The following is a 12,930-nucleotide window of genomic DNA, read 5'->3' on the forward strand; positions in this document are numbered from 1 at the left end:
ACAAATAATTTTGTCATAGTAACAGATACAAATACAGATACAGATAATGGCTTCGCTGCACACTCCTAGTTGTTACAATAGCAGAATTTTTGTTGTCAATACCATTACAGCTGAAATTTCTTGATACTTGAGACTAATTTCACAGCAAAACATTTTATTGAAAACACTCAATGACATTTTATTCATGTAGTTATTTAAGTAAACAGGCTGCATATACATGGCAAGGCACACTTCTGATATTTTGATTAAATTACTTCTGATACTGCAGAAGGCTGGTATCCTTGCATATCTTTATTTTAGTATCAACTTGCTGCTGAAGTACTGGTACCTTTGACATCCCTTCACAGCGGGGTTCAAAAGTCTGAGTCCAGTTGTAAAAGTGCTGCTTTTGTAATATATATATTTTTTTTATTTATTTTTTTATACAGTTTTTTTTTTTTTTTTTACCTTATTTGATTTGTGACCTAGAAACAGTCCAGAATTATAAATATTTCTTATTCATTTTACATTATAATATTTCTTCTGAATATTATCCTGAAACCTTATCTATTTAAAGGTTTAAATTAGATTTGAATCCCAGAGGTTTTTTTTTGTACAGTAGCAGAAAAAAAAAAATCCCCTGAAACAGCGAAATAATCTCTCCAAAGACTTAAATTGTCACCTGATCTCTGTTTTATAATACAATGACAGAAACCATGTATGCAAAATGCATGGTTTAGTTAGTATGCCTAGAATATGGAAATTCTTTGACTGGTCAAGCTTCTTTTACTCCTGGCCAAAATTCCCCCCATTGGCCCTTATCTATCATGGCCTCCTAATAATCCCCATCCCTGAATTGGCTACATCACTCTCCTCTCCACCGATAGCTAGTGTCTCGTGGGCATTCTGGCACACTATGGCTGCCGTCACAGGTCGATCCAGGTGGATGCTGCACACTGGTGGGGGTTGAGGAGATTTCCCCTGTGTATAGCTCTTTGAGTGCCTTACTATATAAAATGTAAGGAATTATACTCAGCGATATTCGCTGGCACAGATGAGACCCTTTTCTACACTCAAGCTGTGTGCAACATCTGTTTTGAAAGTACATTAATTTAGTTTTTTGAAGGCTTGGGAAGTCCCTCTATAAACACAGGCTGATACTATTAATAGAGTAATCTTTCTGTAGAACTGCTAGAATTCCATTGAAACATTTTATTAATGCAAGCTGAAAATTTCCCTGAAGTTTACAGAAGATGTTATTACTTGAATGCCTCAGCCTCAGATGTCGTGCCCAATGACCATTTACGGAATGTCAGATATTGCAGATGAGGCTAAAGTTGGTGAAAATTGCCATTTCCAATTTGATTGGCTGGTTGCATACTGTCGAAAGGCCCCTTAAGTTGCATTGATCTCCATGGAGCGACATGTCAAGCTACAGTGCTATCCCCAGCAAAGTTCAAACAATTTCAACTTTTACCTCATTTGCCGATGACCTTTCAAAGAGCAGCCAATGATTTCTAGACAATCTGAATGACGTACCATTATGTAGTGGTGCCACCATAAAAATGGTGGTACTAAAAAAGTATCAGGTACCAGGTACTATCCACAGTGGAAACCCCCCAAAAAATAATACAAAATGGAAGAATGATCTCGTGTGTATCTAGATACATTGACTTGTACAACGCTATAAACTGTAGGCATATTATGACATTCAAAGAAATGACAATGGATGGCAGACAATCGGTATGGAGAATCTCCTTTCCATGATGCCATCTTCAGCTTTTTTGTTTGGAAGTCAAAGCACTGCATGAGAGGTGCACTGAAGCCCTGACGTGAGTCAGTTCATGGGGGGGGGGCATCTTTGTAACACGCCTGGGCTGCTATTTTCTATGTAGGTATTAGGCATACAAGCAGTGGTGTAACTAGAACCACATGGGCACCAATGCAAAAAAAAACTTGATGGGGCACCTCACCACCCCAACCCACCCATAGCCTAAAATAATCAATTTAAAATAAAATATATGAAATTATAACATTGTATTTTTTTTGTTTTGTTTTGTTTGCTCAATATGATTACTGTATGCCTCAATCAGGTTAATCCTCTCAAGGCAGCCTTTCAGAAACTGTGAGAAATGTCTCAAAATATTTTTAAGACTTTAGGAACAGATTAATTACTGTCAGTTTATCACACTATTATCAGCTTTCTCCCGAATTTCTCTAACAAAAGGACAGGGCACCCTTTATAAAACAATTTAATCTAATCACAAATTTGCAGCAAAATCGCCACTCTTTATTTTCACATGCAAATGAGCTTTTGATTCACCGCAAATGTTTGCCAGAAGTTTGCAGCTCTTCGCCGGTAGTGGTGAACCTCCGGCAAACCTTTGGCAACAATGGACAATTTCTCGCAAGTTTGCTGCAAAGCTCATTTGCATATGGAAATTATCGGACCTCATGTTTACCTGACATCACAGACAAAGTTTGCTTGATTCAACTGAATTTTCGTGCTGGAGATGCCCGATGCTTGTAATGGTTTTACTGTTACTTCATGCTCTTTCTCAGCACAATTCTCTCTTCTCCTTTCTACTATAATTAAATATATTATGTATTTGACAATGTCACTGCATCGGCACTTGGCAGCTGTTTACTCATATAATGTATGACGGTTTATCAGTGAGGGAGAAACATGTTCAGGACTGAGTAATGACATCAGACGCACGACACTAGCTCAGTAAGATTTCCCAAAAATGCAAAGAATCATTTGATATATCGATTAAAATGAGTCATTTCTAATGAGATATTTTATCGGGTTTTAGAGCAAGATTTTAAACTTTTCATTTTAAATTATGGATGAGATGCATGGTGTATGATATAGCTATAATTACGAAGTAGCTCCTTGGTAGGTAATGTGGTAGGGTAACAATAGTTATAATTGATTTTCGACAGCTAAATCTACCGCAGGTGGGTATTTTGAGGGAGGGCCCGACTTGACCGTGGGCCTCAATGCTGCTGCACAGTGTGGTTACGCCACTGCGTACAAGTCCGCTTGAATGTGGAAAGTCCAGAATCTCTAAAACTGTTTATGAAGATTAAGTTTTAAAAATATATTTTCAAATCAACAATTTCAAATATGGTATCAAAAACTTTTTCTTTTAGCTCAAATCATGCTAAAAACTGTGTTTTTCAGGCTGGTCCAGCTAATGTGCATGTGTGTTCCAGTTTAAATAAACAGGATATCTGGAAGTATTTTCCCATTAATTTTTTCCATAGGGATTTCATAAAATTCCACCTAAAAGCATTCTAAGCCCTGAACCAAATCAACCAGCTCTGAGGTGAATCACAACAATACAAACTTTAATTTGAAGCCAGAAAATATTCGAAAATTCTGCTATTAACATTCTTTATTAACATTCGTCATTTTCATTTTTATAAAATGAAGTTTAAAAAACAGACTCATGACAACAATCTGGCTCTGTTAGACAGCCCTTTTGCTCAGACCTGTTTCTCTCAGTAATTTGGGTGAAACTGGATGTCAACATGAAAGTTGAGTCAAATGTGTCTAATGAATATCCTCTCTGTCTCCTGCAGGATCTGAAGAAGCCCTTTGATAAAGCCTGGAAAGACTATGAGACTAAAGTGTAAGACATTTTTAAAGAATCCTCTGCCATCAATCCATTTTACCATATGCTTAAATATAACACACTTTGAATAATTAAATGAACTGAGAGGAAATGACAACTCTTGTCCTGTGTGTCAAATGAGTTCTTCCTCCCAGCACTCTAAATAATGAGCTGTCATTCTTGCCACCTTCCTTTCTATATTCCTATCCTGTCCTATCTCACTGATTGTTCTGCATGCAAAAATGTATGACATTTTATATAGCACTTTTTATATATTTTCCAAGCTGCAAGGGACATTCTTTACTGAAAGGGTAATATATTTTCTTACAACATGTCATTTGACTAGTTGATTTACTGTAAAAGCCGGGTGCATTTTATAGATCATTGTTTTTTTTTATCTATTTTTTTTATCATTGGCAGTTTTGCTGAGTAGGGCTGGACGATATATCGAATATTAACAATATAATCGAGATAATTTTGCTGACTATGTAAAATTGACCAATATCGTCAATATCATGATGATTTTAATGTGCTTTCATTTGGCCATTAAGTTTAATAAAGAGTGCATCAGTAGACTAATTTCACGATCCTTCAGGGCTGCTGCACAGTTAAACAAAATAACATCAAAATGGCAAGTTGGTCATATGTGATTATTTATCCACAAAAGGCTGTGATTTAAAGACAGATAAACATGTCCTGTGTGTGATTTCAAAACAAACCAGTGACGCGCTGATCTGTGTGCACGCGCATGGCGGCGCTCTCAGATCAGTTCACGTGCATTGTGTAATCAAAGTAATGCAGGTTCAAGCATTCGCGCAGCATGACGTGTCCCGCAGTAATAATTTAGTATTATGCAATGTTCAACTGGGGTTTCAGAAATAAGTCAGTGAAGTAGCTTTGCACAGTAAAAACATTAGAAGGTAAATAATGCTTTTTATTAAGATACTATGTATCATTGTGTATGAAATATTAATATAATATAATATAATTAAAGTGCATATCAATGAAAATGATTGAATTTCATTCTCCCTTGTGTTTATTTAATGAAACACTAATTATTAGATTTTTATTTAATGTCTTTAAAATATTTAATCTACTTGGCAACAATGGCTGTTTGGAGGAAATTATGGTTCCTCTGATAAAAAAATAAAATACAATACCCCACTTTTGAGCCATTTTAGAGCAAATACATAATTATCGAGATATATATCAAATATCGTCAATAGGCTGAAAAATATCGAGATATAATTTTTAAAGACATATCGCCCAGCCCTGTTGCAGAGTCAAATACATGCTTCATGTCCTCATATTGCCCATCCCACCCCAACCTAGATATAATCTCCGGAATTCATTTGTGACAAAATCCTTCATGTTTCCAGACAGAAGGAAACGAAACCCTCCTCTAATGCGACACTGGTCCTGACTCCGTTAAACTGGTTTTCATCGTCGCCAGCGCTACAGTTTGAGTTCTCTTTGGTCTCTATGTCTGTGCAGAGCTTTCCGCTTTTGGCAAATTGCAGTTTGTGCAGCAGCTTTTTTTATTGTCTGCAAATATCCTGCTAATGAATATGGAAAAGACTTTGCTGTGTTTGTGCAATAAAAAGAACGAGGAGACAGAAAAAGAAAATAGAGACTCCTGAAACTAGATGTGCAGCAGAAAACATCAAATACCAATTCATTTTAATTTATTTGTTTGTGCATTTTTTTTATTTTTTTTTTTCAAAGATGAAAGCAACACTCCACCATTTATTTCATTGGTCTCTTTGGTTAAATGGTTTAATGTAGAGCTCAACAAGTGACTTCTAGAAATATTTTTGCCATTCTTTTCCTCAAAAGACATTTCAGAAAACTCTTCAATAAACAGCTCCAAGCCTTAAACCAAACCAACTGGCTACAAGACGAATCAGAACATTACACACTTGATTTAAAGCAAAAAAGTACATGGAAAAATGTCAAAGGTACAAGACGAGAATGAATAAACCTCTCTTTCAAAAAAGCATTGTAAATTGAATGTAGCATGAGATGTGGATCAAATCAGTCCTGGTTTTTGTGTCTTTTTATATGTTTTCCTATCAGAAATCAGCACTTCTGTCTGAAATGTCTGAAAACGCTGCAATAATCTATATTAACTAATGTTATTTAGGTAGCTAGCTAACATCACCTAACAAGCCAATGCTGGACTGCAAAAACTTACCACAACCCTGTTCCAGTTTACATAGCTACAGCAACTTCTCTGATTGGTGGATCTCTTTTTAGAATTATGGGTTGTGTAGGGTTTTAGGATTTGTCCAGGAATTGAGAAATAGAGTGCAACAGTCAGGTTCCTGAAGTAAAAATCCCGTTAATTCTATGCCATGATGCTTCAATGAGGTACAAAAGTTGCGCTCTATTAAGCACAATTTTGTAAATCATACTGACTTCTGGCTTCTGCAGAAGTATATACTATCATTTAAAAACTTCTGAGTTCATAGTAGGTCAGTCTTAAGTTTTAAATGTCATCTAAAAAGAAATTTTGCTATGGATATTTTGAATGTCCCTACATTTTCACTCAATTAGCATAATGATCTTTTCACTGAAAATGGTGGACTGTTCTTTAAAGTGCCAGAGAAAGTGAAATGTTGGCATGAGAAAGGCTGTCCAGTCCCTGTACAGCTCTACAGATGTATATAGCTGTTCAGTTTGTTGTCCTAAAGCCCAGTAGAGAATTAGCATTTAAGAGCCATTGGTTCACGGAGGTAGCTTCAGAGCCATTGGTGTCCGGAATTAGCATTCCAGGTTGGCCCAAAAACTGACGTCATATCTGAACGGCTCTATAACCTAATACAGAAATCAGAAGTTTTTTAGGGACAGCTTCACATGCTAACTCCGCACTTTATTTATCACTTGATGGTTTTTGTAACACTCTTTCGCTTATGTTTTTTCTTTGCCACTCATTAGAAATTTTAACTTTGAGAATGGCGGCTAGTTTTTGGCCATCTCCTAATCACAAACCCCTTCCGCTAGACTTCAGATACTGATACCAGTGGTTCATGATAGGCTGTTGGAACTGCGAGCCTAAAAGGCCTAAACTAAACGCAAGAGCAGCCCTTCGTCCCCACAGAGGAAATGCTGCATCCGTAACGTGGGGTACAATATGCCGCTGGAGCATATGGAAAAGAATGCCCTGTTGCATGAGTGAAAGAGCTTGTGTTTCCTGTGCGTGTGTATGTGTGTGCACTTGGCTGAATTTTTAAGGTGGTCTGTGTGTGTTTCATGCAGTTCCAAAATAGAGAAGGAGAAAAAAGAGCATGCTCGACAGCACGGAATGATCCGGACGGAGATCAGTGGAGCGGAGATAGCCGAGGAGATGGAGAAGGAGCGCCGTTTCTTTCAGCTTCAGATGTGTGAGGTCAGAGGAGAATGCAGAAATGTCGCTTTAAATCCAAAGGGAGTTCCTTTGTAGTGTGTTTGCTTCAGTCTCCTCCATTGTTTTGTTACAGTACCTCCTCAAAGTCAATGAAATCAAGGTTAAGAAGGGTGTCGACCTGCTCCAGAATCTTATCAAATACTTTCACGCTCAGTGCAAGTAAGTCTGGCCACATTTCTCAGCACTAATTCTAAAACAATGGCTTTCTCAAAACCTAGTGAGCCGCCTACCTAGACACATTTGGAGCATAAGTTTGAACGGTACTGGCCTACAATGCCCAAAAAGACTGTCTAGGTAGGCAGCTCACTAGGTTTTGAGATACAGCCATTATGTTTTAGAAGAACAACATTCTTAATAATGAGAAGAAGATATGTAGATGCTTATACATGCTAAATATAACTGATGTAATGCCTTCTTCTCTCAGCTTCTTCCAGGATGGCCTCAAAGCAGTGGACAACCTCAAGCCCTCAATAGAGAAACTGGCTACAGATTTACACTCTGTGAGACACTCTAAATCTTATAATAGAGAGTTTTTACCTTGTTTAAGACTTTAGGCATAATTAAAAGCTACAGTAAGTATAGCTCCTTAAAACTATTTTTGCAGAAATGATGTGGAAGTACCATGGTACTAATGGTATTAGATGGTAAGACCATAGTACTGAATTTTTACCATTTTCATGTACCATGCCATTTACGTGGCATTCCAAGCTACTGTAATAGTGTATAATGGTACATAAATAAAGATGGATCGTTATAGATGGAGCACAAATTGCTACAGGATTGTAACCTTACCTAGGGCTTTTCTACCTCCAAGCAGTTTGTTCCCATTGCTGACTCTCTTCTCTCCTTCAGATTAAACAGGTACAAGATGAAGAGCGCAGACAGCTTACCCAGTTACGGGACGTCCTGAAGACCACTCTGCAGGTGGAACAGAAGGAGGTTAGTCTTTTCTCAAACCAGATCCCACAAAACTCTCTGCCCCGTTCACAGTATTAAGAATGTAGTTAAGAAGGTTTTTTTTATAACTTTTTGGTTATTTTATAAGTTTTTAATTTTCCAAGTCTTACTACAATATTTTACTGTACAAAATTAGGGTTACTAAATTTTGAGTTTTAATTCAGTTTTCATTTGTAGTATTTTCAATTTGTCATTGCAGTTTTGCAGCATTGAAATATACAATAGTGCAATAATGTTGTTCGAATATTTTATATACAGATATACAGTTATGTGCAGGTGATGTAGTGTATTGAAGAAGAGGTAGGATATGTTAACGAATATAAATGAAATATGGATATAAGTAGGAATGGATGGATTGAATATTGCACATGGTTTTATTGACCAAAGGAAAGTATTTGGGGGCAGTTTTAACTGTTCATGAGGTGGATAGCCCAAGGGAAAAAACTGTTCCTGTGCCTGGCTGTTCTGGTGCTCAGTGCTGGGGGTCAAGAATGATTTTACCAGCCCTTTTCATCACTCTGGATGTGCACAGTTCTAGCAGGGTAGGTTGGGGAGTGCCAATAATCCTCTCAGCAGTCCGAACTATACTTTGAAGTCTTCTGACGTCTGACTTGGTAGCTGAACCAAACCAGACAGTTATAGAAGTGCAGAGGACAGACTGCTGGGCCTTTTTCAAAATGGAGTCAATGTGGGTCTCCCAATTCAGGTGTTGTGAGATGGTAGTGCCCAGGAACCTGAATGACTCCACTGCTGCCACAGTGCTGTTCAGAATGGTGAGCAGGGTTAATGTTGGGGTGTTCCTGCTAAAGTCCACTATCATCTCCACTGTTTTAAGTGTTCAGCTCCAGGTTGTTTTGACTGCACCAGACGGCCAGCTGCATAGCAGTGCTAGTTTCATGTCTCTTAGATTGCTCCATGATCTTCTCATGTAATAAAATCTTTTCAACTCAAATTGGGGCTGCTCAGCTAATTGAATAAATAAACAAGATTACAATTACAGCTGCCACAATTATCTAATGGTGAAAAGTGTCAGTTATAGCAATCCATATAGGTCTACTCATGTTGCATCACAATTTTCTATTTAATTTTTTATTTAACATGTTTTTTTAGCGATTGAGCTTTGTAACCAATCACAGACAAGTCTGTTTGCCGCTTCTGTGTATTATTTATTCATAATTTTAATAAAAGATTTGTTATGCCGAGGGCCGTAAACTTGACCGAGGCAAGTAGTCTTGATTTACTGATGTATAAAACAGCAAAAAAGTCATTCAGAAACACAGTTCTCAGCTTGTTTTGGATGTAGCTGATCTACCCAAAAGTATTTTAATGTAAATTCTATTCATCAAAATTAATCCCAATTACAATATCAAGGAAAATGATCAGTTATAATTATTGTCATAATCATGCAGCCCTTACTCAAGTCCATTATTTCATTCAAGTAGCCTTTCTTTTTTTTTTTTTTTTTTTTCTTAACCGACAAAACAGACATATTGGCTATTGTTTTAAAACAAAAAGAATTATCAGCTGTCATCAGCGATATCAGAGCATCCCCATATAAACTTGTTGTTTACATTATTGCAGTATTTGGTGTGAAACATATATATATGTAACCTGTGTTAAGAATGCTTTCTCGTCTTCTTTAATGCTACCGTCTTTTGGCAACAAAGTCTAGAAGAGTAAGTGTTTTCTTTTTTATATGCACTTTCTACCATCAGATCATACATGCACATTTTATTTAATTGTTTATAAAATGTACAAAACCACAATGCAGTCTAAATTGTATCATATTTTCAGTAATATTGGTTGCCAGAGTACTTAAACCAAAGTTCTTGTCCAACCCTGTGTGATGTGGCACTACTGTATGTTTAGTCTAAGCTTTTCACAGTACACCGTCCGAATACAACCCATTTTGGCTTTGACTCAACTCAAAAACAACATTAGTACTAAAATGGAAGCATTCTCATTATTGGCTCAGTTCCTTGTGTTCCACAGCAGTGCATTTCAAAATGAGCTCAGCTCTCTAGGGACACTTGAAGCCCACTGCTCCCATTTCCTCACTGGAGTGACAACACTGAGCTACAAAAACACCTAATTTCCTCCACTGGTGACGTACCCAGTGTTTTACTGCTAGTGCATATACATGCAGTGTGTGCACTTATATATCTTTTCTGTTGTCATAGGACTCGCAGGTTAGACAGAGCACTACCTACAGTCTACACCAGCCACAGGGCAACAAGGAACACGGCACAGAGCGCAGCGGGAACCTTTACAAGAAGAGTGATGGGTAATCATGTTTGGACATCACATAACAGACCACACATTAAAATGCCATACAATGAGTTAGTGCATGTTTGTTACAACAACTAGAGCCTGTGATGCATAATTTATAGTGTATTGAATGCAGACAAGGTTTATTTAAGTCCTTAATAGTGGCCTTAAGCATTACTGCAGGGCTCAACAGTAAGGATTTTTCTTCTGGCTTGGTCGGGTAGATTGTACTTGCCCTGCCAAAATGTTTTCATTTTATTTTATGCAATGGGATTCTGTATGTACCAGACCATTTTTTTTATTTATTAAATGTTAATAAATAGTAATGAGAGAAGTTAATAGTGTAACTCCTTTAAAACTATATACATAAATACTTTTGCTAGAAATATTAACATATTTTTTCATTACATGTTAAGTTTTCTTTACAAAAAAAAGGTTTTTAATATGCAAAAATAGCTGAAAATGTTGCAATGTAATGTAACTCCTTTAGCTTTATTAATTTTTACAGATACAATCATAAATATACTTTTGCTGGAAATGCTGGAATATAATTGTATCTATCATTTATTGTAAATATTTCTTTAAAAAAAATACTAGGTTTTTAAATTGCAACAATAGCAGAAAATTATACCGCAATAATGTAACCCCTTTACAGCTACAGTGGCATGCAAAAGTTTGGGCACCCCTGATCAAAATTTCTGTTGCTGTGAATAGCTAAGCGAGCAAAAGATGGCCTGATTTCCAAAAGGCTTAAAGTTAAAGATGACACATTTCTTTAATATTTTAAGCAATTTAACTTTTTTATATTCTTCTTTTACAGTTTCAAAATAAAAAAAAAGAAAAGGGCCTGAAGCAAAAGTTTGGGCACCCTGCATGATCAGTACTTAGTAACACCCCCTGGCAAGTATCACAGCCTTTAAAAGCTTTTTGTAGCCAGCTAAGTGTCTTTCAATTTTTGTTTGGGGGATTTTTGCCCATTCTTCCTTGCAAAAGGCTGTTAGTTCTGTGATTCTTGGGCTGTCTTGCATGCACTGCTCTTTTGAGGTCTATCCACAGATTTTCAGTGATGTGGTCTGGGGACTGTGAGGGCCATGGCAAAACCTTCAGCTTGCGCCTCTTGAGGTAGTCCATTGTGGATTTTGAGGTGTGTTTAGGATCATTAGCCTGTTGTAGAAGCAATCCATTTTTCATCTTCAGCTTTTTTACAGATGGTGTGATGTTTGCTTCCAGAATTTGCTGGTATTTAATTTAATCCATTCTTTCCTCTACCAGTGAAATGTTCCCCTGTGCCACTGGCATCAACACAAGCCCAAAGCATGATCGATCCACCCCTGTGCTTAACAGTTGGAGAGGTGTTCTTTTCATGAAATTCTGCACCCTTTTTTCTCCAAACATACCTTTGCTCATTGCGGCCAAAAAGTTAGATTTTAACTTCATCAGTCTGAAGGACTTGTTTCCAAAATGCATCAGGCTTGTTTAGATGTTCATTTGCAAACTTCTGATGCTGAAATTTGTGGTGAGGACGCAGGAAAGGTTTTATTCTTATGACTCTTCCATGAAGGTCATATTTGTGCAGGTGTCGCTGCACAGTAGAACAGTGCACCACTACTCCAGAGTCTGCTAAATCTTTCTTAAGGTCTTTTGCAGTCAAACAGGGGTTTTGATTTGCCTTTCTAGCAATCCTACGAGGAGTTCTCTCTGAAAGTTTTCTTGGTCTTCCAGACCTCAACTTGAACTCCACCGTTCCTGTTAACTGCCATTTCTTAATTACATTATGAACTGAGGAAACGGCTTCCTGAAAATGCTTTGCTATCTTCTTATAGCATTCTCCTGCTTTGTGGGCATCAATTATTTTAATTTTCAGAGTGCTAGGCAACTGCTTAGAGGAGCCCATGGCTGCTGATTGTTGGGACAAGATTTGAGGAGTCAGAGTATGTATAAAGCTTTGAAATTTGCATCACCCGGCTTTTCCAAAGGATGATTGTGAACAAGCCATAGCCCTAACAAGCTGAGACCTTGGTAAAAGTTATCTGAGAGCTCAAATCTCTTGGGGTGCCCAAACTTTTGCATGGTGCTCCTTTCCCTTTTTTCACTTCCCTTAATTCCATTGTACAAAATAAAAATAATACACTAATATTGCTTAAAATGTTAAAAAGAATGTTTCATCTAACTTTATGCCTTTTGGAGATCAGTTCATCTTCTACTCATTTAACTATTCACAGCAACAGAAATTTTGACCAGGGGTGCCCAAACTTTTGCATGCCACTGTATATTCTAGGGCTGTCGATTGAACTTAATTTAGTGTGATTAATTATATATAAAAAAACCAAAAACTATGCAATTAATCATGCCCCCTGACGCATGCATAAATTCTGTAATAAAGTACGGATTTTCCTGCCATATGACCTATTCTAGCTTGAAGTAAATCTGTTTTTATAAGCGCCGTCAATAGATGGCAGCGCGCCTCAACAAACCTCACAAGCTTTTATTTAATGGCCTTTTAAAGCAGCGACCTCAGGAAATCAAATTTTATTATTCTGTTTTATGGATAATTGGGGGGGGGGGGGGGGGCGGTGAACTACACTACACCTTCACCCGACCAACTCGAGCCATTCTCTCTACGCTTTAAACTTTGTCCACGTCCAGTGGGGCTGGAGCGCGCGTAACTGGAATTCGGGTCGTGTTGGTGGATGCCTTATG

At 37.4% G+C, this 12,930-nt stretch overlaps 1 protein-coding gene across 5 annotated transcripts in view; it reads left to right on the plus strand.

Annotated features, from left to right (window-relative positions):
* LOC127411255 (arf-GAP with SH3 domain, ANK repeat and PH domain-containing protein 2-like) overlaps nt 1-12,930 on the plus strand; it is a 120,495-nt gene that overhangs the window by 70,531 nt on the left and 37,034 nt on the right. For 4 of the 5 annotated variants that reach the window (XM_051646672.1, XM_051646674.1, XM_051646675.1 and 1 more), the window contains exons 5-10: nt 3,568-3,617; nt 6,858-6,987; nt 7,079-7,164; nt 7,430-7,505; nt 7,858-7,944; nt 10,143-10,246. In XM_051646672.1, the coding sequence (XP_051502632.1) occupies nt 3,568-3,617; nt 6,858-6,987; nt 7,079-7,164; nt 7,430-7,505; nt 7,858-7,944; nt 10,143-10,246 (533 nt within the window). Of the gene's footprint in view, nt 1-3,567; nt 3,618-3,811; nt 3,911-6,857; nt 6,988-7,078; nt 7,165-7,429; nt 7,506-7,857; nt 7,945-10,142; nt 10,247-12,930 lie in introns of those variants that run through there. The other variant, XM_051646677.1, reaches the window with a different exon arrangement.

The sequence above is a fragment of the Myxocyprinus asiaticus genome, chromosome 20 (assembly GCF_019703515.2).
Source record: "Myxocyprinus asiaticus isolate MX2 ecotype Aquarium Trade chromosome 20, UBuf_Myxa_2, whole genome shotgun sequence".
Taxonomy (NCBI): Eukaryota; Metazoa; Chordata; class Actinopteri; order Cypriniformes; family Catostomidae; genus Myxocyprinus; species Myxocyprinus asiaticus.